Source organism: Heteronotia binoei, chromosome 5 (assembly GCF_032191835.1).
Source record: "Heteronotia binoei isolate CCM8104 ecotype False Entrance Well chromosome 5, APGP_CSIRO_Hbin_v1, whole genome shotgun sequence".
In the NCBI taxonomy this organism is placed as follows: Eukaryota; Metazoa; Chordata; class Lepidosauria; order Squamata; family Gekkonidae; genus Heteronotia; species Heteronotia binoei.
The window spans coordinates 22,932,582-22,957,473 of record NC_083227.1 but is presented as its reverse complement, the minus strand read 5'-3'; the positions used below and the strand labels follow the sequence as shown (position 1 = coordinate 22,957,473).

At 48.0% G+C, this 24,892-nt stretch overlaps 1 protein-coding gene across 1 annotated transcript; it reads left to right on the top strand.

Moving 5' to 3' along the window:
• Nucleotides 1–3,756: 3,756 nt before the first annotated feature.
• Nucleotides 3,757–16,600, top strand: LOC132571168 (zinc finger and SCAN domain-containing protein 30-like). The gene is made up of 6 exons (XM_060237853.1): nucleotides 3,757–4,029; nucleotides 6,166–7,308; nucleotides 9,984–10,113; nucleotides 10,682–11,182; nucleotides 12,105–12,329; nucleotides 15,830–16,600. The coding sequence occupies exons 2-6, from the start codon at nucleotides 6,559–6,561 to the stop codon at nucleotides 16,336–16,338; spliced, it is 2,115 nt and encodes a 704-aa protein (XP_060093836.1). The 5' UTR covers nucleotides 3,757–4,029; nucleotides 6,166–6,558; the 3' UTR covers nucleotides 16,339–16,600.
• Nucleotides 16,601–24,892: the final 8,292 nt, after the last annotated feature.

Sequence of the window (24,892 nt, the reverse complement as noted above, 5' to 3'; positions counted from 1 at the left end):
CCAAATCAGGCCCCTAGAGGGCTCCTATCAGGCCCCCAAGCAACTGGCTCTTCTGCTTCCTTCTCCCTCTCTTGCTACCTTCTGCATCTCAGCTTGCTTTGCAAGGCTTGCTCAATCGAACAGGAGCTACAGAGCAAAATCTTGATTTTCTCCATTGGTTGAGGCTCCTTCCCTTTCTGGTCCCCTGGGGTGGAAGGGAAAGAGCCAGAGCTTCCTTTGCCCAGTTCCCTGCATCCCTTGGGAGAAATACAAAGAAAGCACCTTTCAGACCAACAAGTCCTAATGTTTTAAGTGTGTTTCATTTTAAGGGTTTTTTTTAAAGTCACGTTTGTCTGTGTCCTTTAAAAAATTTATATCTCTACTACCTGATCTTAATAGGTACACACATGGCCTGGTCTGGCACAGCCTGGCCCGGCCCAACAAGCTCTCATTTATATCAGATCCAGACCTCATAACAAATGAGTTTGACATCCCTGATTTAGCATTATGGGGACCATGTCAAGCATTGCCCTCCTCAAAACAAACACAAAGCATACCATTCCTTGGAAAGCAAAGTCTGAAGGTGGAGAGGAGGACTGTATTTGGATTCCCCCATGCATCTCTCATTTCTGGGCCTCTCTAGGAAGGAGTGCTCTGATGGCTTAACCCTTAGCACCCCGTACCTGATGGCAGGGATGATGGAAACAGCCAGGCAAGTTGCCTCCACAGTTTGGGCCATAGGGTTGCCAGCTATGTTTGGTGGCAGAGCTCCTGTGCTTTCACCAAGGCAAAACTGCCACAGGTGTGAGGAGTTCTTTGACAGGACTGCAGAGAGACGCCATGCCCCCCAAAAGGCCCCCTGGGCCCCCATTTACACACTCTGCAGGCCATCCCATCCAAGCACTAAGCAGAGCCTACCCCTGGTTAGGCCCTGCTTGGCTCTGAAACTGGACAAGATCGAGTTAGCCTGGGGCATCCAGGTCAGGGCTGTGATGCTCACTACAGATGCTAAGTTTCTACCCCTAAGCATTTCTCCTGTGCTCTAACCCAGCTGCTTTGCATTGTACCTCTGCATCCTGACTCCCTTCTTTGCAACACCCCTCCCGCCTTCAAACTGGGATATGTGATCAGGGCTCACAATTCCTACTTGTATCTGATGAAGGGAGCTTTGACTCTTGAAAGCTCACACCCTGGAGATCTCATCAGTCTCTAAGGCAAAGGTGTCAAACATGAGGCCCAGGGGCCGAATCAGAAACCCACCCACCCCACCCCCGCCCACTGGAGGGCTCCTATCCGGTCCCCAAGCAACTGGCTGTCATCAGCTTCCTTCTGTCTGTCTTTTGCTTCCTTCTGCATAACAGTTTGCTTTGAAGGGCTTGCTCAATCACACAGAAGCTAAAAAGTAAAACCTCTATTTTCTCCATTGGCTGAAGCTCCTTCATTGGGGAGAAAGGGAAAGGCAGAGCTTGTTTTTCCAGGCTCTCTCAATCATGCAACAGAGCTACTGAGCCAAGTCTCTCTTCCTTCTATTGGCTGAGGCTCCTCCCCCTCCTGGTCCCCTGGGAAAGGAAGGAAAGAGCCAGAGCTTCCTTTGCCCAGTTCCCTGGATCCCATGGGAGAGATACAAGGAAAGCACCTTTAAAACCAATAAGTGCTAATGTTTTAAGGATGTTTTAAATTTTTGTAAAAAAAAATATTTAATTGTATTTGTCTATGTCCTTTGTAAGATTTATATCTCTGCTACCTAATCTTAAATACGTATGCACATGTCCTGGCCTAGCCTGACATGGCCTGGCCCAACAAGGTCTCATCTATGTCAGATCCGGCCCTCATAACAAATGAGTTTGACACCTCTGCTCTAAGGTGTTCCCAGACTTGCCTCTCAGCAGACCAACACAGCAACCCACCTGGAATGACTTTGTAAATCACATGACTTGCCAACTTCTTTGGGTCCCTGGAGTGACCAGACTGTCCCGGCTCAGGATTTTGTCACTGAGATCCCTTCCGCATCTACAGCACCATCTGCAGTATAAGCCCAAGGAGTTAAGGTGGTGTGTATGGTTGCCAACCTCCAGGTGGGTCTTTTAAAGATTACAGCTCACAGAACATGAAAATTAACATTTGCTGTAATGGCACCTAAAAAAATTATCATATCACCTCTCAGCTGCCTCCTCTCCAGGCTAAACATGCCCAGCTCCTTCAACCTTTCTTCATAGGACTTGGTCTCCAGACCCCTCACCATCTTCGTCGCCCTCCTCTGGACCCGTTCCAGCTTATCTCTATCCTTGGAGCCTCTACCTCAAAAACAACCCCCTCAGAGCCCCAGATACCCACAGATCAATTCTCCGTTATATCCTATGGGAATCAGTCTCCATAGGGAATAATGGAGGGCCCAGCAAACATTTCCCTCCCACTTTCTGATGACCCTGAAGTGGGGGGAGGGAAGGCCTCCAAACCTGGGGATCCCATTCCCCCTCACCTGGGGATTGGCAGCACCCTAATTTCTGGGTATATAAGCTTCCATGTGCATGTAACTGAAGAAGTGAAGTGTGCATGCACGCACAAAAGCTTATCCCCAGAATTAAACTTCGTTGGTCTTAAAGGTGCCGCTGGACCCCAATGTTGTTGTTCTTTTAGTCCAGGAGTGTCAAACTCGCAGCCCACGGGCCAAATCAGGCTCCAAGCTGTCATCTGCTTCCTTCTCCATATCTCTTGCTTCCTTCTGTCTCACAGCTTGCGTTGCAAGGCTTGCTCAATTGTACAGGAGCTACAGAGCAAAGCCTCTATTTTCTCCATTGGCTGAGATTCCTCCCTTGGGGAGGGAAGGCAGAGCTTGTTTTTCCAGGCTTTCTCAATCACACAGCAGAGCTACAGAGCCAAGCCTCTCTTCCTTCTATTGGTTGAGGCTCCACCCCCACCAGTCCCATGGGGAAAAAAGGAAAGAGCCAGAGCTTTCTTTGCCTAATTCCCTGGATTGTATGGGAGAACAAGTATAAGTCCAACCAGTGATAATGTTTTATGCATTTTTAAGTTTTTTAAGTTTTTTTTTTAATTTTAATTGTGTTTGTCTGTGTCCTTTATAAAGTTTATATCTCTTCTACCTAATCTTAAATAAGTATACACATGGCCTGGCCTGACATGGCCCAGCCCAACTATGGGAACTGTGGCTCGGGAGCCATATGTGGCTCTTTCACACATATTGTGTGACTCTTGAAGCCCCCACTACCCTGAAGGCCAGCTGGGAAGAAGGTATTTGTCCCTTTAAATCCCTTGCTGGCAGCCTGGATAATGCATTTAAAATTAAAGTTGCTTTCTTTCTACCTCTCTCACTCCATCTATTTGCTTTCCTCCCTCTCTTCCTTCCTGTCTTGTGGCTCTCAAAACATCTGTCTAGCAGCTCTCAGACATCTGATGTTCATGTCTTTTGACTCTCAGACATCTGGCGTTTATTCTACGTGGGTCTTATGTAAAGCAAGTTTGGCCACCCCTGGTGTAGTTTATGTCAGATCCGGCCCTCATGACAAATGAGTTCGATACCCCTGGTTTAGTCTCTCCCTGAGTTTTCCCCGCCCCATTCCGCGATAATCCAGTCTGAAAGTGCAACGGGTCTGATGATCTCTTTCTGCCTCTAGCAGCGAGTTTGGTTACCCGGAGATTTTACAGAGGCGCGCAGAAGAACCACCCCAAGGGTTAAGCTTATGAGATAATGTGGGTGTCCGCGGGGTGGGGGTGGAGGGTAGAAGAAGATGTAAATACGGCATGGCCTCTTCCTGTTTTGGTCCCGCCTCCCTCCCTTGTAGGAAGCGGCTGCTAAGAAGTGTCTTCGGCTGGCTGGCTGCTGCTGCTGCTGCGCGGCCGGTCCGGCGCGCCGGGAATGCGCAGTTGGCCGCCAGCAGAAGGATTTGGAAGATCCGTCGGAGAAAGAGCGCAAGAGTCGGAGAGAGACGCTCCGTTTTGGAAACCGGGGGAGGCTTCCAGGTGGATAACCCCCCAGATCAGCGCGTTTCTGACCCAGGCGCCTCTCCCCGGGCTGATCCCGGCGCACTTCCTGTATGTACCAGTGTCACTGTCATGTGCGCGCATGCCTTTCGGCTCGGATTGGCAGGCGCCGCGCATCCAACGCCATGCACCGGCCTAGGCAAGGGGGGAGGGACCCGAGAGGTTCTGGCGAAGTTGCAACGATTGAAATAACCCAGCCTCCCTCCCCTTACTGAAAACCAGCTTCGCAGTATGCAGAAACCAAAAATGCCCACGTCCCAGAAATTTGGAGTCCATGGATACCCAGCTTTTTCCTGGGTTGTTTTTTTTTTTTAGAGGGGGGCCAGAAATTGAGGGAGGGACTGAAATATATTGTAACCAATGTTCCCTCTAAGCTGCAGTCTTGTGAGTAAAAATTCTACTTTGTGAGCTACTGTATGAGTGTGCTCTGGGGCCATCCTTCCTAAGACAAAAATGTATGAGCTGGTGGCTGAAAATCTGTGAGCTAGCTCACGCCAACTCAGCTTAGAGGGAACACTGATGGTAACACTTTCCTCCCAAAGTTAAAATTCTTTTGCTCCTTTAGCAACACAGAATGCATAATTTATAGCTTAGTTGCCTTACAAAATGGAATTGTTTAGTGTATTTATGGAACCTAAATATATTCAGAGACGGTGGGGAGTAGTCTGAAGCCAGAAGGAAAAAAAATATAAAGGAAAGTTCCCTGAAAAACAATAAAAGCAGATCCAGTTAGGAAAACCCAGAGACTTAAGGCAGATCTGGAGTAATGGAGTCAAGAGTGAGTCACACTTAATTGTTAGCCTGTGTTAGTATCAGTGTGGAATTAATATTTCTCATACCAGCAGAGCATGGTTCTGTGGCTAGGGAGTTTGAATACCCTGCTCAAACACAAACATACCTTTCTGTAGGACAAAGCAGGAGTCAAGTTGCACCTTTAAGACCAACAAAGTTTTATTCGGAATGTAACCTTTGTTGGTCTTAAAGGTGCAACTTGACTCCTGCTTTGTTCTGTTGCTTCAGACCAACATGGCTGCCCACCTGGATCTATATACGTGTCTGTAGTAGAAGAGAGCAAGGGTTGGATAGTGCTTTAAAGACTAGCACAATTTGTAGAGAAGAGTGAGCTTTTGTGAGTCACTGTTCTGAAGAAGTGAGCAGTGACTCAGGAAAGCTCCTTCCCTGCCACAAATTTTGTTAGCTTTTGAGGTGCTACTCGGCTCCTGTCCTTTTATACTGCTACAAACATACATGGCATTTGTAGATGTCTCTACCCTGAAGGGATCACATCAGTGAGAGACAACCTGCTTGGACTCAGAAGGTCTTCAGTTGCTGTAATACCCACTGAAAATGATTAGATAATAAGGAATGTGAAAGCCTGAGACTCTAGAGCAGCTGCCAGTCAGAGCAGAGAAGACATGACCTTGATAGTTCAAGAGTCTCAGTAGAAGGCAGCTAGGAATCTTGTTGAGAGGCAGAGCATCTGCTTGGGCTGTGCGGAAGGTCCCAGGTTCAGCCCCAGCATCTCCAATTTTGTAGGAGGCAAGAAAGCTCTCCAACGGAGACCCTGGAGAGCAGCTACCAGACAGAATCATAGAGTTGAAAGGGACCTCCAGGGTCACCTAGTCCACCCCCCTGCATAATGCAGGAAACTCACAAACACCTCCCCCTAAAACAGAGTAGACAAGACTGACCTGGAAAGACCAGTCAGGTTGCTTCATGTATGCTGATATGACCAAAGGTTTCTCCATACAAAAAGGATTCTCTGCTTGTAGAAAACTAGAATGTTAGAGTTGGGATATGAGTTCTAGTTCAGCCTCTGCCCTGATGTGCTGGTTTGTGGGGGTTTTTCCATGTGTTTTTTTATTTGTTATTGTTAAAGAGAATTTTTGTGAAAAGCTTTGAAACAGTTTCAGTGTGATAGTTGCAGGAGGGTAGCTATGTTCGTCTGCCGTGGAAGCAGGGCTTTTTTTGAGCAGGAATGCACAGGAACACAGTTTTGACTGGCTTCGTGTCAGGGGTGTGGCTTAATATGCAAATGAGTTGCTGCTGGGCTTTTTCTACCCAAAAAAAGAGTCCTGCTTGGAAGAGCTAATTTGACTCCAACAGCACCTTAAAGATGAGGGTAAGCTTTGGAGAATCAAGGCTCCTTTTCTTTTGGTATCTCCAATTTGTATTTCTTTCTTTCAGGGAAAAAGAAGCTCCTTTCTCAGATATTTGTTCCGTTTCTGTAGAAACTACTTCGTGCCTGAATACCTTCGGAACCTGCTGTGTCTGTCAAACCAGCTTGTTAAAGTGTGAGACATGCCCGTATAGAGAAGTGTGATTGGTTGCTAGGCAATGCACATGTTCCTCTCTGGTGCCCTACAGTGGTAAACCCTTGAAGACCCAAGTCTTCGCACCTTGGATAAGAGAGTTCAAAACCTGGTCTCTGTTTTTGTTTTTGCTGTTAATCTTGAGGGACTCGCTACAATTAATATTTAAGAATCTTTGCTCTCATGGACTTGTGAACCTAAAACGAAGGGCATCTCCTCCTCCTCCTCCCTGTGTGAAGTAGCCTCCCATTAAGTGTCAGCGGACAAAATGGCCGCCTTGAATTGGCCTTTCCAGACTGTTCTACAGCAGGGAGCAAACCCTGGCATGAAAATTGTGGGGACACCCCAAGCAAGGCCCCCAGAAGAGGAAAATGTGATTCCTCGTGTTGTCCAGGTGGGAACTATTGGGGAGTTTCTAGGCTGTGTGGCGCCCCAAAAGGTGACTCAGGGACCCGAGGAAGCATTGTCCCAGTGCTGGGAAACTCAGTGGCAGGAGGTCTTGAAGGCTGTGCAGCCCCTTACTTTTGGACAGGAAACCCAACAGCAGTTGAAAACTTTGGCATGGGACAATACAACAGCCTCATCTGAGGTAATCTCTGATACTGGCCAGTGGGCTGGAGGAGAAGGAAGTACTCAGCTCCTAATGGAGGATGACAGAAACGCTCTGCAGACTTTGAGCAATCCAGACAATGGAGGTGATGGGACGGGAAGGGAAGACACAATGAGAAAGGAGGCCCTTGATGCAGAGATGCAGCGGCGACGCTTCCGGCAACTGAACTATCGGGAGACTGAGGGACCCCGCAAGATTTGTGGGCGACTCCAGGAGCTTTGCCACCGGTGGCTGAGGCCCGAGAGGCACACCAAGGAACAGATCCTGGAGCTGGTCATCCTGGAGCAGTTCCTGGCAATTCTGCCTCAGGATATCCAGAGCTGGCTCCGGGACTGTTGCCCTCAGGCTTGTTCTCATGCGGTAGTCCTAGTGGAGGATTTCCTGAGGAGCCAGCAACAAGAGACCAAGGTGAGAGAGGGCTGAAGGATCAATTTAGTTTCGCTTATTTTCTACCTGAACCCTGCGAAACTAGCAATATGTTAATGTGAACATTCTGATGCTCTGGTTCTAGCAGTGGTCTTTGCAAGGATGTTCTCACTTCCCAGAAGGCTTACTAGGCCTCAGAATACAGTAGGGAGAAGAGGCCTCAGAATAGGGAGAAGTTTTATTTCAGTGAACATTTTAAGGCAACAAGGTTTATTCCTCCATTTCAGCTTCTTATTATAGATTATAGGGGAGGGACTGTGGCTCAATGGTAGGGCATCTGCTTGGCATGCAGAAAGTCCCAGGTTCAGTCCCTGACTTCTCCAGTTAAAAGGATTAAGTAGGAGGTGATATGAAAGACCTCAGCCTGGAGAGCTGCTGCCAGTCTGAGTAGACAGTACTGACTGTGATGGACCCAGGGTCTGAATCAGTATAAGACAGCTTCATATGTTCGTATATTCCTCAACCCAAGAGGATAAATTCTCCAGAAGAAACCTGTAACAAAAATTCTCTAAAGAAAACACGAAATTCTATAAGTTAAATTCTCCATTGTTCCTCTCAAGTGAAGAAGACAAATTTCCCCCAAACAGAAATTCTCCACTAGTTACTCACAGCCCAGGAGGACAATTCCTCAAAACAAAAATCTCAATAAACTCCTAACACTTTTGACCTCTGTGCTAACTCTTCACAATACTAGAATACAGATGATGGTAATCTACCATAATTTTGGGAGAGCAATATGGCGAAAGAATTTTCAGACAGAGATTTTACATCAGCATGCTTTTAGACTCAGAGAAGTTTGAGGATAACCTGAAAAAGAGCAAAGAGGGCGAGAGAAAGAGGCCATAGGCCTTCTACCTACCCATCTACAGCTCTGTTGTGTCCAGCTTTTTCACTCCTGTAGCCAGGGGTGGAATTCTAGCAGAAGGTCATTGCATATTAGGCCACACACCCCTGATGTAGCCAATCCTCCAAGAGCTTACAAGGCCGTTTTGAGGAATTGGCTACATCAGGGGTGTGTAGCCTAATATGCAAAGGAGCTCCTGCTAGAATTCCACCCCTGCCTGTAACCAAGCCAACCTCCTCTTTCTCAGCCTGCCTAAGGTACTTCCTTACATCCCTTTGCCCAGGAGTGGAATTCTAGCAGGAGCTCCTTTGAATATTAGGTCACACACCCCTGATGTAGCCAATCCTCCAAGAGCTTACAGAAAAGGACCTTGTAAGCTCTTGGAGAACTGGCTACATCAGGGGTGTGTGGCCTAATAGGAGCTCCTGCGGCTCTGCCAGCAGAAGGCCACACCTATTGGGGCTAGACCCAGCCTGTGTGGGCATCTTCTGACCCAGTGGGATAGCCCCAACAAACAGGCCATGTTGCCTCCATGGACCTTGACTCCTCCCCCAGCTCTCTAGCTCTGACCCAAGTTCTTCTCCTGTCCTCACTGGACCTGACAGGATTTCCCAGAAAGGGCTAGGATGTTCCTGTCCCCATTGGCCCACTGAGACTGTGGGTTAAGGTTGGGGGTAGGGTTGTCAGATCCAGGTTGGGAAACTCCTGAAGATTTGGGGGTGGTGCTTGGGGAGGACAGGGACCTCAGTGGAGTACAATGCCACAGAGTCCACCCTCCAAAGCCCCCCTCACAGTCAATCACTGTCAGCCCCCGCCCCAGCACAAGAATTCATGAGAATTCAATATAAACATGGAACTTCCAGTGTGTGTTGTTCAAGAAAGCCTGGGCCTGACACAGGATGGACCTGTATAGTTAAATCCCTTAGCTTTTAGGTTTCTGATGTAGCTTCCAATAAAAACACAAATAAAGCCAATAACTAAATATCATATAACTCTGTTGTCACTCTGAAACCCCATAAAAACAAGTAAGCAGTGTTAAAAAGAGGACAAAACACCCTCCTCACAAACTCAGAAGCATGCAGTAGTGAGCAAAGTGTTCCAAGTACAGGGTGCTTCTAAGACAGACCCCCCCCACCAACGTGCTTGTAGGCACCCCAGCACTTGCCACCATTTATCCTGGTGCCTATTTTTTAGAAAGTGGGGCTGTTTAGCAGAGTTTCTGAATAGCCACTGGAGATCACATCAGCTGTGCAGATCAAATCCCACCCTGTTAAACAGCTTTTGAATGATACGTTGAAGAGTAGCCTTTGTAGTTATGGATAAACTTGCTCCTCTGACATTTTGTAATTGGCTCCACCTCCTGTGGCAGCCATTTTGTGGTTAGTTCTGGCTCCTGTGGCAGCCATTTTGTGGTTTGTTCTGGCTCCTCTGGCAGCCATTTGTGGTTGTGCCTGCCACCCTGTGTCAAAATTCCAAAGGTGCCTGCAGACCCAAAAAGTCTGGAGACCACGCCTCTAAGGAAAAGGCCCTACATCAAATATCCAACACATTGACTCTGAGGTAGGCCTTCAGAGAAATGTCATAATTTTGAGAGAGACCCCTTTGAATCAGGGCTAATTAGTCACTTGTTTTTGAGGGGGGGGGGTCAACACAAGGTGAGATTCCCTCCTTGACCTTAATGGTGTGAGACCTTAATGGTGCGAGATTGACAAGAAGATCCATGCTGAGGCCAAGGAGGGGCAGCTTTACCTGAAGCACTGACCCAACCAGATTTGTTATATCACCTTGCTGGGAATTGTTCTTGCTCTTACAGATGATGGCACCTTGTGAGGAGGATGTGATTATAGCCTCCTCTGACACAGAGTGGTCTCAACTGGGCTCTGGAGCAAGATATTTATGTGGGGAAACTCAGCTGGAGGACAGGCAGGATTCAAACTTATCAGGTATGTATTTGCTCTGTTTGTCAAGAATGACTGTGTAGCTGAAGACTAGAGCCCATGGTTTACAGGAAGAAGGTTCTAGGTTCAGTACTTGGCAGCCTCACCTAAATGAACCTCAGAACTTGGGAAAGATCTCTCTCTGCCCAAGACACTGAAGGTCAGTGCAGATGGTACTAAACTAGATGGACCAAGTATACTCAGTTTAGTGATTTCACCCATTGCCCTTTGTCAGAATTCCAATTTTGGGACTGGCTCTGCCTCCTATGGCAGCCATTTTGTGATTGCTCCCCCCCCACCTGTTGTCAGAATTCCAAAGGTGCTTACAGGCTCAAAAAGGTTGGGGACCCCCCTGCACTATACCTTTGAATAGTAGTTGCTGGAGCGAAACTTCAGGGGAGAACTGTTGCTTTCCTTCTCCACTTGGGACTTCCCAGAATTTTCTGTCTGACCACTCTGGGGAACAAGATACTGGACTAGGTAGAGACCCTCAGTCTGACCCTGGAGGACTCTTCTGATGTTCTTATCTTGGCCACTGGAAGCCAACCTCATTCTCTCTCTTTCTCCGGTCCAGGGAAAGACAGATGCCTGCATGTTTATCCCATTTCACCAGGCGAGGGAACTCTGAATGGGAATAATTTGAGTCCTTCTCAGCAGGGAAGTTCTGAGCTGCCGGTGCCAGTTGAGGTACTCTCAGGACAATCTGGGTGGCTTGAAGGCCGTTGCGGGCCTCAGCAGGATCACAGGACAGAGCCGCCTCTGACATGGGAGGAAATCACTCGCTGCAGTGAAGGGGTGTACGAAACCGAGGTGTGCTTGGAAGAGTACAAGCACTGGTGCCTTGAATGCGGTGAAACCTTCCCAGACGCCTGGCAACTCGTTGAGCACCAGAAGACGCACCCGCGTCCCAAGCGCCCAGAGTGCCCAAAATGCGGGAAGAGCTTCCGAGACCTTTCGCATGTCATTCGACACCAGACCGTACACACGGGAGAGAAGCCGTACAGCTGTCTCGAGTGTGGGCAAAGCTTCACCCAGAAACCAGCTCTCAGTAGACACCTGCAGAAACATCAGGGAGGTGAGCCATACTGGGGTATGGGTCAAGCCGGGTGTCATAAGAGAATATAGGAAGCTAAGAGAGAGGGAGAGAAGCTGTGTGGTTGTGGCTTTAAGCACAGACACCTACAAAAGGATAAACATCTGGAACAGAGGTCCATCAGTAGCTATTAGCCTCAAGTTATAGAGGAAACGCTCTGTCTGGGGCAGGGATGCTCTGTATTCTTGGTGCTTGGGGGGACAATAGTGGGAAGCCTTGTGGAGTTCTGGCCCCACTGGTGGACCTCCTGATGGCACCTGAGTTTTTGCCACTGTGTGACACAAAAGTGTTGGACTGGATGGGCCATTATCCTGATCCAACACGACTTCTCTTATGTTCTTATGAGAAGCCATAGCTCAGAGGTAGAGCATCTGCTTGGCCTACAGAAGGTTCCAGGTTCATTCCCAGCATCCCCAGATAAAGGGATCAGGTAGCTGGTGACGTCAAATATCTTCTTGGTGAGACCATAGAGAGCCTCTGCCAGTCTGAGTTCACAGACTTTGATGGACCAAGGGTCTGATTCAGTATAAGGCAGCTTCATATGGGTGTGTTTAGGGGTGGAATTCTAGCGGGAGTCCTTTGCATATTAGGCCACACACCCCTGATGTGGCCAATCCTCCAAGAGCTTACAAGGCTCTCTTTTGTAAGCTCTTGGAGAATTGGCTACAACAGGGGTGTGTGGCCTAATAGGCAAAGGAGCTCCTGCTAGAATTCCACCCCTGGGTGTATTCATGTGCACATTGAAAAGGTTAAAAACTTTTTAAGAAATGGTTCTTGATGAATGAGTTGCAGCTTGTTAGTGGACTGAACAGATTCATCTCACCAGTTTGGCACTACAGTCCTGATTTGCTCCCCTTACCCAGATGGGGTGGACGCTCACCCACTTTTGCCTCCATCCAAACAGGTTTTGAGAGCAACACTCCCCGCCAGAGGAGCCCCGCCACTGGCAAGTGCTCTCAGTGTCAGGAGTGCGGGAAGAGCTTCCGAGACTTTTCTCATGTCCTCCGGCACCAGACGGTCCATACGGGTGAGAAACCGCACAAGTGCACGGAGTGCGGGCAAGGGTTTACACAAAAACCAGCCCTCAACAGGCATCTGCAAAAACATCTGGAATCCAAGCCCTATACAGGTATGAATGGAGCGGGGTAAACTTTGGTAGAAATGGTGGAAGATTTGGGGGCTGTTGGTTTAAAACAGAAATCCCCATTGTGGTATCTGTGGCAGGGCTGGCTCGCCCACTAGGCAAACTAGGCGGTTGCCTAGGGTGCCAGGAGGGGGGGCGCCAAATTGCACTCCCCACCCCCTCCCGGTGCCCCAGGCAAGCACCTAGTTTGCTTGCCTCCACTGGCTGCCACTGTCGCCTGCCACTACCACTGCCGCCGCCCGCCCCCTTCCCTTCGCCTCCCCCCTGCTGACACCCGCCCCTCTTTTCCCTGCCCTGCCCTGCCATTGTGATCACAGCACGAGGCTGTGGCACCCCCTTCCCGTCCCTCCCCCCACCCTGTGCATTCATAGCCCAACATGAGTGAATCTTATCTTTAGAACGACTGTGCTGAAATGAAGGTTTGGCTTCCCCTCCCTTTCAGTTCCGGAAAGGAGGGGGGAGCCAAGCCATTTCAGCCCTGTCGTTCTAAAGATAAAATCCACGCTGCGTCGGGCTGTGAATGTGCAGGTGGGGTGAAAGAAGGGAAGGAGGTGCTGCCGCCTCGCCACACAGCACAGGGGAGGATGGGGGGTGCGATGGAGCATGGCACTGCTTTGCAGTACCGCAGGAGGGGGCACAAGGAAGGGGAGGGGTGTGGCAGCAGGGGGGGCTTCTGCCTGGAGTGCCACACACCCTTGGGCTGGCGCTGGTCTGTGGACATTCACTGACTCCTCCTTAATCCGGTTCAAAGCCATTCTGGACAGTGAAAGTTGTTGGCTCATCCTAGAAGGGACAGCACATCTTCATCTCAGTTTGGCGAGCCAGTTTGGTGTAGTGGTTAAGAGCGCGGACTCTTATCTGGGAGAACCGGGTTTAATTCCCCACTCCTCCACTTGCAGCTGCTGGAATGGCCTTGGGTCAGCCACAGTTCTCGCAGAGCTGTCCTTGAGGCAGCTTCTGGAAGAGCTTTCTCAGCCCCACCTGCCTCACAGGGTGTTTGTTATGGGGATGGAAGGTAAAGGAGATTGTGACCGCTTTGAAATTCAGAGTGAAGGACGGGATATAAATCCAGTATCATCATCATCATCTTGGGGGGACAGAATTCCTCATCCAGTTTGGTGTAGTGGATATGAAGATAATTTGCAGGCGTTCCAAGGAGAAATGAAAACAAAGCCATGAAAGTGAGACAAAAATTAAAAGAAGCACCGCTTACCTACTGAATCAACAATAAAGAAGACGGTCCCAAGAAGAAGAGTCTCTGCACTCGAAACAATATTGGACTGGTCTTGGATATTGTCAGGTGGGGGGTGAGTGGACTTGTATTACAGCTCCATATTTTTTCTATAGGACATTGATCCATCATACAGTAGGAGCAGGGTGTGCTTTCGGTTCCGGAGGGATTTTGTGTTGTATAAATATGTTTGTTTATATTATGTTTGGCTATCACTGTAAGCACTGTGTTTGTTACTAGTACATACTGGAAAAGTAGGAATAATGTATTATTTTTGTTACACGCAGAGGCTTTGAGGTGTTTTCTTTTACAGTAACCTCTGTGGTCCCGGCTTTGATTGTCACGTCATCTTTCAGGGATGATGGCTGATAGCAATAAGTTTTCTGCTTCTGCTTCTGGAGTGTGTGTGTTTTTATATGCTTGGGGCTCTTTAGCTTGGAGAAATGTCGACTGTGGGGTGACATGATAGAGGTTGGGATGCATGGGATGGAGAAAGTAGAGAAAGAAGTACTTTTCTCCCTTTCTCACAATACAAGAACTCGTGGGTATTCAATGAAATTGCTGAGCAGTCAGGTTAAAACGGATAAAAGGAAGTACTTCTTCACCCAAAGGGTGATTAACATGTGGAATTCACTGTCACAGGAGGTGGCAGCAGCTACAAGCATAGCCAGCTTCAAGAGGGAATTGGATAAAAATATGGAGCAGAGGTCCATCAGTGGCTATTAGCCACAGTATGTATATATATAAATTTTTTGACCACTGTGTGAAACAGTGTTGGACTGGATGGGCCATTGGCCTGATCCAACATGGTTTCTCTTTTGTTCTTATGGGGGTATAAAGCCCTCTGATGAGTCCCAGCCGACCCAGCTTCTATTCAAACCAGTTCTCACAGCAGACCAGTTTACATATGGATCTCAGTGCCAGGGCGAGTTGATTTGGGTTGCCCATCTTTTAGAGATTCTAAACCATTTAGGCTCCCTCATGAAAATTAAATTAAGCACCTTGAATTGAGCTCAGAAACAAATTTGCAGCTTGTGCTCTTGGCTTTACAGGGTCACACCAGTTTACGTTTCAAAACTGTCTTCGAGGACAGTCCCGCATGGGGTGCATTGCAGGAGTCAAGTCTGGCTGTAACTAAGATTCTGCGTCACTGAGTCATTTTTGTCCTTCTCCAGGAATGGCAACTATTGGCGAACTAGCCATAGCTAAGAAAAGGGCCTCTGGGCAGATTCAGACCCCTTCCTGTCCAAATGTACTCCTGTTCTGTGAACCTGATTCTTTAGGGGGAGTTTAAACCCATCCAGAGCAGTTAAAATACTTATTCCTGTTCCCCACCCACAGTTTGTCTCTACATGACACAGAACTCTTGCCTTGCCTCTTTCAATCTGAACGATCTATATCTGTTAATTCTGCTCCATCTTTGCACGGAGCATGACTGGAGCCTTTATTCCAAGGCAGAGTGGAATTCCCAATTGTTGAAGGGGGTTGCCTGTTGTGTCTCTGCATGAATCACCACTCTAAGGCATGGCTGTCATTAGCTGCAGTCAGAAGCTCTCTGAAGACAGGCATCAAAGGAGGAGGACTCAGGAAGGCAAGTAAAGGGCACAATTATCTTACTCCTTGTGAAAACACGATACAAAATACAGTGGATATTATCCTAGCCATAAAACTGATCAGCTATGAAACTCTCCCCCTGGCAGATACAGGTGGGTAACCATGTTTGTCTGAAGCAACAGAAGAAAAAGAAGAGATTGGATTTATATCCTGCCCTTCGCTACCCAAGGGACTCTCAGAGCAGTTTACAATCTCCTTTCCCTTCCCCTCCGCACTACCCATGAGGTAGGCGAGGCTGAGAGAGCTCTCTCAGAACTGCTCTTCAACAGAACAGCTTTTGAGACAACTCGTGGCTGACCTAAGGTCACACCAGCAGGTTTATGTGGAGGAGTGGGGAATCAAACCCGGTTTTCCCAGATAAGAGTCTGTGCGCTTAACCACTACACTAAACTGGCTCTCAACAAAGTTAGAGTCCAGTGGCACCTTAAAGACCAACGAAGTTTTTTTCTGGGTAGAAGCTTTTGTGTGCACTCTTATGATGAAGTGTGCATGTGCACGAAAGCTTCTACCCAGAATTAAACTTGGTTGGTCTTAAAAGTGCCACTGGATTCAAACTTTGCTCTCCCCTGGCAGTTTTGCTTTTGCTGATAACCCATAATATACAGTGTGATTTCTGCTGAAAATTCCCTTTTTTTTCCAGCAGGCAATGGGGAACTGCGTGTGTGTCAAGAAAGCACTTGGTTTAATCCAGTGGGATCAGCACAGAGGCTGTCCGGAACATTCCAAGAGAATGCCTCCAGTACCTTTACAAGCAGTCATGAAGCAGTGCCTCAGCCTATGAAGAAATTTCACAGGGACCTCATGCCAAGGCCAGAAGGCAACAAACCCTTGAAAAAAAAACTGAACCGCCGGGGACAAAAGAACCACTGGTGTGTCACATGCGGGAAAGGCTTTCGGGACAAAGCGGACGTAGTTCGGCACCAGCGAGTCCACACTGGTGAAAAACCCTTTGCGTGCCCAGACTGCAGGAGGCGGTTCAGCACCACCTCGTCGTTATACAAGCATCGGATAATCCACAGGCCACCCAACCTGGAGGCGGCCACTTCGTCCACGGGTGAAACGACCTTACAGAAGGTCCCGATGAAAATGGGTCAGGGAGCTGAGGGGCAGGTGTCTTTAACCCCTTGGGTGAATGGGGAGAAACATTAGGGGTAGCCAAGGGATAAGCAGGTTCTTTGACGGTTGGACATGCCCATTCAAAACAGCTGGCAAAATTTTTGTCTCCAGTTTAGTCTTCTGGAAATAACACAGATAAAGATTCCTAATTATTGAAAATAGTTTATATAAATATTATTATTAAATTTATTATTATTATTACAGACAGTAGCACTTGATAGGGGAGACCTTCACTTGATTCCCCTCCCACTACAAATCCCTTTCTTGTCTTGAATAAACCCGTTTTGGTCACGAACAGCGATATGTGTATATGTGCCCGGGCATGAACTGTAGCTTTGAGGGAAACAATGAACTTTGTCCCTCATGAACAAGCTCCTGACAGACCACTTCACTTTTCTTCTGCTTTGACGGAGGAGAAAGACTGGTCCACACAGTACAGGTTTGCAGCTGCACCTCTGTGTGGGTAATGTGCAGGGCAGTAACTAGGGAGGGGGTGACCTAGCCAGGGGCATAGATTGGGCATTCATACATTAGAGATGGTTAAGATGATGTTTGTCCTCACTTGGATGGCTAGCCCGACCTCATCACATCTCGGAAGCTAAGCAGGATTGGCCCCAGTTAGTAGTTGGCTGCAGGGGTGGAATTCTAGCAGGAGCTCCTTTGATATTAGGCCACACATATTCTAGCAGGAGCTCCTTTGCATATTAGGCCCTGATATAGCCAATCCTCCAAGAGCTTACAGAAAAGAGCCTTGTAAGCTCTTGGAGGATTGGCTACATCAGGGGTGTGTGGCCTAATATGCAAAGGAGCTCCTGCTAGAATTCCACCCCTGGTTGGCTAGGAAGCTACCAGGATGGCTGGGGTTGCTACGCAGAGTTTGGCCGTGGCGAACCGCCTCTTGTTTGCCTCTTGCCTTGAAACTCCCATGGAGTCGCCATCAGGGCTTTTTTTGTAGAAAAAGCCCAGCACAGACTCATTTGTATATTGGGCTGTACCCCCTGACATCACCATTGTTTTGCGCAGGGCTTTTTTGTAGAAGAGGTCCAGCAGGAACTCATTTACATATTAGGCCACACACCCCAGATGTCACCATTGTTTCACACAGGGCTTTTTTGTAGAAGAGGTCCAGCAGGAACTCATTTGCATGTTAGGCCACACTCCTTGACACTGAGCCAGCCAGAACTGCATTGCTGTGCCTTCCCGCTCAAAAAAAAGCCCTGGTCGCCATATTTGGCTGCTGTTCGGCAGCACTGTCTTCCGCCACTGCTCTGGGTATTGGGTTCAGGAGAAAAGAGAACATGTTTAAGGCTACCTTATACGGAGTCGGACACCTGATCTGTTAAGCTCACTACTGTCTGCTCTGACAGGTACCAGCTCTCCCGGGCCTTGAAGGTGTCTTGCTTCACCTGCAACTTGATCCTGTTTAACTGGAAATGCCAGGGACTGAACCTGGGAACTTCTGCATACTTAACAGGTGCTCTTCCACTGAGCCCCAGCCCCCTCTATCTTCAGCATTTTGTTTCTCTTACTGAAGCCCCAGGGCTGGTTCACATGTTAACGTTTCTCTGCTGATCAAGCAACGGCCTTCCTGTATGAACAGGCCCTCGCTACTCCCAGCATCTTAAGGACAAACTCCCAGTTCACCTCAAAGGCAAGTCAGTCCACCCAGTCATGCCACAGCCGTTCTGCATTCATGTATGCACATGACTCAATAGCTCTGACTCGCAGCTTTTGAGCAGAGAGCTTTGTCCTAACATGTACTTTCTAGCTGAAGGTGCCAGTGACTGAAATAGATCTTCTGTGTCTAAGCGATAGCTTCTCCCATAATAGCAACATGCTGTGTGTAAAAAAATGATTCTCTCCCAAGCAAAATGCCAGCAGCTCCCCTCCCCTTATTTTTCTTGATGAAAAGGCACTCTTCTCATGCACCGGATATGGGTTACAGTTAGGGTTGTCAAGTCCAATTCAAGAAATATCTGGAGACTTTGGGGTGGAGCCAGGAGACTTTGGGGGTGGAGCCAGGAGCAAGGGTGTGACAAGCACGATTGAACTCAAGGGAGTTCTGGCCTTCACATTTAAAGGGACCGCAAACCTTTTAAAATGCCTTCCCTCCATTGGAAATAATGAATATGGACACCTTATTTAGGGGCTCATAGAATTAGAGCCCCTGGTCCAATCCTTTGGAAACTTGGAGGGTATTTTGGGGAGTGGCATTGGATGCTATGCTGCAAATGTGGTGCCTCTGCCTCAAAAAACAGCCCCGCCCCAGATACCCACGGATCAATTCTCCATTATACCCTATGAAAATTGGTCTCCATAGGGAATAATGCCCAGCAGACATTTCCCTCCCCCCCCCCCACTGCTTTCTGATGAGCCTGAAGCGGGGGGAGGGCCTCCGAACCAGGGGATCCTCTGCCCCCACCTGGGGATTGGCCACCCTAGCTACAGCAGGCGGCCCCAACGGGGTGCCTGTAGATGTGCTATAATGCCCACTGATGCTTTTTCTGGTGCCTATCAAGTGTTTTTAGGGAGTGGGTGGTGCCCAGGGCTTTTGCCCAGCAGGGCTTCTGACTGACTACTGGGAGATTTGATTGCCTGTGCAGATCTTTAAAAATGTTGCTTTGGCCGCAGCTGCCACTGCAGCACAAGGGATCTACAGTGTTACTGAAGTTAAGCTGCAGCAGCCATTTTGTAGCTGTCTTGACCTCTTGCGGCAGCCATTTTGTTGCTGTGCCCCCCATGCCCTCCAAATTTGCCTGCAGGCTCAAAAAGGTTGGGGACCCCGGGATTACAGTGTTGGACTAGCATCTGGCAGACCTGAATCCCGATCCCTACTCTGCCGTGGAAGCTCACTGGGTGTCCACCTAATTTACCTCATAGGATAAAATGGAGGAGCGAATGTGAGCTGTTTTGGGACCCCCCTGAGGAGAAAGGCAGGGTATAAATGAAGGAAAAAGAGGTGCTGGAACTCTCAAGAGGGAAATACAGGAGAAACACACAGGTGCCCCTCAGGAACTTTTAAACATTTTTTGAGAATCCTGTTTCCATGAAGAGGTTTCAGAGCTCTGTTCCACCACATTTTCCAGGGGGGAAAAAAGCCCTGATGCTAGACTTCCTTTTGCTTTTCAATCGAAAATTCAACCTTTCTCCAGTCAGATAATGAGGAAAAGTACCCATATTTCAACACTGGACCGCTGTTAAAGCTCAGATCATTTATTGAAGAAAATAACACCAAGATCATCAAACACTATCACAGCGATGGGCCACTAAACAGACGTCACATACAAACACTGGTTAAGCAGAATAACATTTTACTTCATTACAATGCGCACATCTGATATGTTCATCTGTGGGCTTCCCACAATGGGGCGAGGGGAGAAACATGGAATGACATGGGATTTCTTTTTTCTACAGGTGTATTTGTGTGTGTGGGAAATCCATTCTTAGCTGGAATCAGAATGTGCACCGAATCAAATGCAGAATTAAGAGCAAGGCACATCGCTAATCAACTTCTATTAAGGAAACAAAATTCTAATGAAAAACCAGAAACCACTAACACAGAGATGGGGCACAGCTTTCCCTTCAGTAAAATGGAGATGTGCCAGAAGCAAAGATGGCCCTGCCGAAATATAAGAGAAAGCAGTTGCCTCAGGCATTAAAAGCAAAGTGTTGTTGATTTTTTTTGTTTGGGGGTGGGGGGGGGAGAGACAGCAAGTGACCAAAAGGCGTACTCTATGAGATGCAAGCCAGGGGGAAGCTCTTCTATACAAGCTTCAGAGAAAAACGGGGGAGCCAGTGGGGCTGGTGAAGAAGGACTCTTATCACCTGCTAATCAGCACAAAAGAGCAGTGTCATTTGATTTATCCACCTCAGGCAACATCACCACCACCCTTGGTCTGTTTATGGTATCCTTGTCTCCCCCCCCCCCCTCCAGATTTGCAAAACTTGTACAGATGCTGGTGGCACACAAGAAGATAGAACTTTAGTTCAAGATGAGTAGCCATGTTAGTCTGTAGCAGCAGAAAAGAGCAAGTAGACTAACAAGTCACTGTTCACTTCTTAAGAAAACTCCTCCTTGCCACAGATTTTTGTTAGTCTTTAAGGTGCTACTGGACTCTTGCTTTTTTCTACTGATATAGAACTTTAGGTTTGTGGGATCCAAAGCTATTCAAGATGGCTACAGGCCCAGTTTTATCAATGAACTAGCACAGGGTAGTTCAGTGGTTAGGGTATTAGACAAGGACCCAGGAGACCAAAGTTTGAATGCCCACTTTGACCTTGGTCCCATCACACCTGCTCAGCTTAAGTTACCTCACAGGTCGTTGTGATTATAAAATGGAGGACAGGAGAATGCTGTCACCTATTAAGGATCTTCACTGAGAAAAAAGGTATCAATGAAGTAAGTAAAACATTATAGGTCCTTTTTTGCAAAAGAACTAGTCATCGTGGCTGGTTGACATGGACAGGAACGGCCAAACAACACCAAGGAACCAGTAACGACAGGCCCAGTTTGACAAGCAAGGAGGCAGTAACTTCGACAAGAGCCCCAATCCCACCTTAGACTCAAAACAATCTTTCGACAATCACACTGGAAGGTTTAGTCTTTTTTGCTTCAGTAGGGAAAAAAAGCTTGCCATCATGTTGAGATAGCCAATGCCCTTTCCCCTTGGAACATAGTTCCTCAGAGGCAGAATGCTTTCCCCTCAGTTGAGCTCCCCGATTCAATTCAAGACCCACTTTCCACCAGTCCGCTGTGAGCTGATTCACAGGGCAAGGTCAGTGGGTTGTAGCAAATTTGGGGCAGCTGTAAAATTGCATAAAAAGCAGCTGCCCAGCCCCACCCCGTTCTCAGGCAATGGAAACCAGCGGATTTCCATCACAACCAAGAGAGGCCTGTTTTTGTGGACGGCCCCTTTCACATGTGGCTGAAAAATACTTGTGTTGATTACTGTGTGCTCAGAGCAGAGCTGTTGCGTCCTGAAGAAAGGATAGAGGAGCAGTGTTCCCTCTAAACTGAGTTAGCCTGAGCTAGCTCACAGATTTTTAGCCTCCAGCTCACACATTTTTCATCTTAGCTCAGGAAGGATGATCCCAAAGCACACTAATTTGTGCAGTAGCTCACCGCTTCAATGCCAGTAGCTCACAAAATAGAATTTTTGCTCTCGAGACTCTGCAGTTTAGAGGGAACATTGTAGAGGAGATGATTCACCTAGAAAACCCTTAGATTACCTCGAGTACAGGATCTTGTGTCCTGCTCCACAGACCCCTTGCTATTGGACTGGCTTTTACTAAGGGCACAAAGCAGGCAGATTCAGACAACCAGCTTTTGCTCAATGAGCAGCAACTGTTTCTTTATGCTAACCTCTTGGAAGAATAGATTCGGGTGCGTCACCGTGTTGGTTGGAAGCAGCAGAACAAAGTTTGAGCCCAGTGGCACCTTTTAAGACCAAGATTTTAATTCTGGGTGTAAGTTTTCCTAGGCACGCACACTTCTTCAGTGTACATGCACACGAAAGTTCATACCCAGAATTAAACTTTGTTGGTCTTAAAGGTGCCACTGGAATAAAACCTGAGCCTGCCTAGGCGGGGAGGGCGGGATATAAATAAAATTTATTATTATTATTAAAACTTTGTTCTCCTGGAAGAATGTTGGCAAAGCAAGCACACGTGATAGGGGCTCAACTGGCCTCCCCCCCGGGTTCTCTTTGTTGCTCACTCGTTTTGTTCTTATATCACTTCAGCGTCCACAGTTGCACCTGATACAAAACCCTCTTGGGACGTATTAACTTGTTTTAAGTGTTTTATTTGTTATTGTCAAGCCCCCTGAGCTTGCTTGCAGGGGAGAGTGAAGAAGAAGAAGAAGAAGAAGATATTGGATTTATATCCTGCCCTCCACTCCGAAGAGTCTCAGAGTGGCTCACAATCTCCTTTACCTTCTTCCCCCACAACAGACACCCTGTGAGGTGGGTGGGGCTGGAGAGGGCTCTCACAGCAGCTGCCCTTTCAAGGACAACCTCTGCCAGAGCTATGGCTGACCCAAGGCCATCTCAGCAGGTGCAAGTGGAGGAGTGGGGAATCAAACCCGGTTCTCCCAGATAAGAGTCCGCACACTTGACCACTACACCAAACTGGCTCTCCAGTGGACTAAACTAAACCAAACCAATCTTGACAATAAAGGTTACAGCTCAGGCAATAAGGAAATCATTCCCTGCTTCTGATATCTGTAATCATTTGAGCAGGAGCGCACAGGAACGCAGTTCCGGCTGGCTTGGAGCCAGGGGGTGTGGCCTAATATGCTGGCTTGGCATCGGGGAGGGGGGGTGCTAATATGCAAATGAATTCCTGCTGGGCTTTTTCTACCAAAAAGCCCTATGTGAAACAATGGTGACATCAAAGAAGTGTGGTCTAATATGCAAATGAGTTCCTGCTGGGCTTTTTCTACCAAAAAAGCCCGGTCCGTAGCGCATATGAAAAGAGGCTGAAACCTAGAAATTAAACAGATGAGGAGGGAGTGTTGTATTCTGAAGCATGTTGGCCTACCCAAGGCCATTCCAGCAGCTGCAAGTGGAGGAGTGGGAAATCAAACCTGGTTCTCCCAGGTAAGAGTCTGTGCACTTAACCACTACACCACACTGGATCTCAAGGCAAACTAATTTATGCAGTAGCTCACCATTTTAATGCCAGTAGCTCACAAAGTAGAGTTTTTGCTTGCAAGACTCCACAGCTTAGAGGGAGCATTGCTCCAGATGTGGCTCCTCCAAATATCTGCTCAGCCAACACCTACAAAAACCCGAGCCATGCTGGCCTCTGGTACTATGTTGAACCTTCGATTCTGGAGCTTCCTTCTAGTTTTACATCGAAGCCCGCCAGGATCAGATGCTCCTCGACCTTAATTCAAAGGGTCTGCAACCAGGCACCTGTAGGAGGAGCAGCTTATGGGAGGGGCCATGACTCAGTGGTAAAGCATCTGCTTGGCGTTCAGAAGTTTGCAAGTTCAGTCATCCCCAGCATCTCCAAGTGAAGGACCAGGCTGTAGCTGATGGGAAAGACTGCAGCCTGAAACCCCAGGGAGCCACTGTCAGTAGAACAATACTGACTTTGATGGACCAAAGCTCTGACTACAAGGCAGCCAGTCTGGTGTAGTGGTTAAGTGTGCGGACTCTTATCTGCGAGAACCGGGTCTGACTCCCCACTCCTCCACTTGCAGCTGCTGGAATGGCCTTGGGTTAGCCTTAGCTCTCTTGAAAGGGCAGCTGCTGTGACAGCCCTCTCAGCCCCACCCACCTCACAGGGTGTCTGTTGTCGAGGGAGAAAATATAGGAGATTGTAAACCGCTCTGAGTCTCTGATTCAGAGAGAAGGGCGGGGTATAAATCTGCAGTCTTCTTCTTCATGTGCAGGAACTCATTTGCATATCAGGCCACACCCCTTTGATATGGCCAGTCCTCCAAGAGCTTACAGGGCTTGTAGCACAGGGCCTATTGTAAGCTCCAGGAGGATTGGCTACATCAGGGGTGTGTGGCCTAATATGCAAAGGAGTTTCTGCTTCAAAAAAAAAACCCTGGATGGTTATCAGCTCATGTGGCCAAGGTCCCAGTTGCTTCACCAAAGAAGTCAAGGACAGGGATGGGTGGGAAATCTTACCATTTCCTGCTATTCCCAATTTTCAGAGATTATGACAAATGCTACCTCCCCCCCTCCTGAAAATAAAAACAACCACAAGAAAAAGGATACTATATAGGCAGGAAGTCAATCCATGTGTTCTGCAATTCTAAAGGGAGGCTTATTACAACTGGCTACAGTTTTCTCAAATTTCTGATACCGGATTCTAGGGCTACACACACAACAGCCACCTATTCTCTTCTATCAGTTTTAGGACTAAGAGAATAGTTGCGGGTCAAGGTGGAGTTCTAGCAGGAGCTCCTTTGCATATTAGGTCACACACCCCTGATGTAGCCAGTCCTCCAAGAGCTTACAAAAAAAAGAGCCTTGTAGGCTCTTGGAGGATTGGCTACATCAGGGGTGTGTGGCCTAATATGCAAAGGAACTCCTGCTAGAATTCCACCCTGGTTGCGGGGACACGGGAACCCGAAGTGAGTAATCGTTCCAGATTGTTAAACTCTTCTCTTGCACCAACTGAGTTCTGAGTCAAAAGCTACAGCTTCTGATATTAATTTCTTTGTCAAAACAAGCCTCTGGTCTGTTCGCATCCTGCTTTCCCTCTCCAAATTGCCAGTCCGTTCTGAAAGCACCGGGGGCCGCCCATGCTTGAAGGTGCAGCCACGGAATCACGGGATGCGATGACGTCAGCAGAAGAGGAGGGGACGGTGTCAACTGTATGATCAGTGCCAGGCGCGGAAGCGGAGGCTAGCAGTGGTGAAATGACCAAATGGCTTCAAACGGAACATTCCAGAATGGGAGCTAACAAATCATTTCCACAAAACATGTATTTTCCATCCACGACCTTCTATGACGACCGAAGTTTCGTTGCAGCACTGGTTACAGCTTAAAGACATGGAAGCGCTCTAGGAAGTTTATTCCCATGTCTGAAAGTGGGCATAAATAATGTGTCAGAATGGATTTTTATA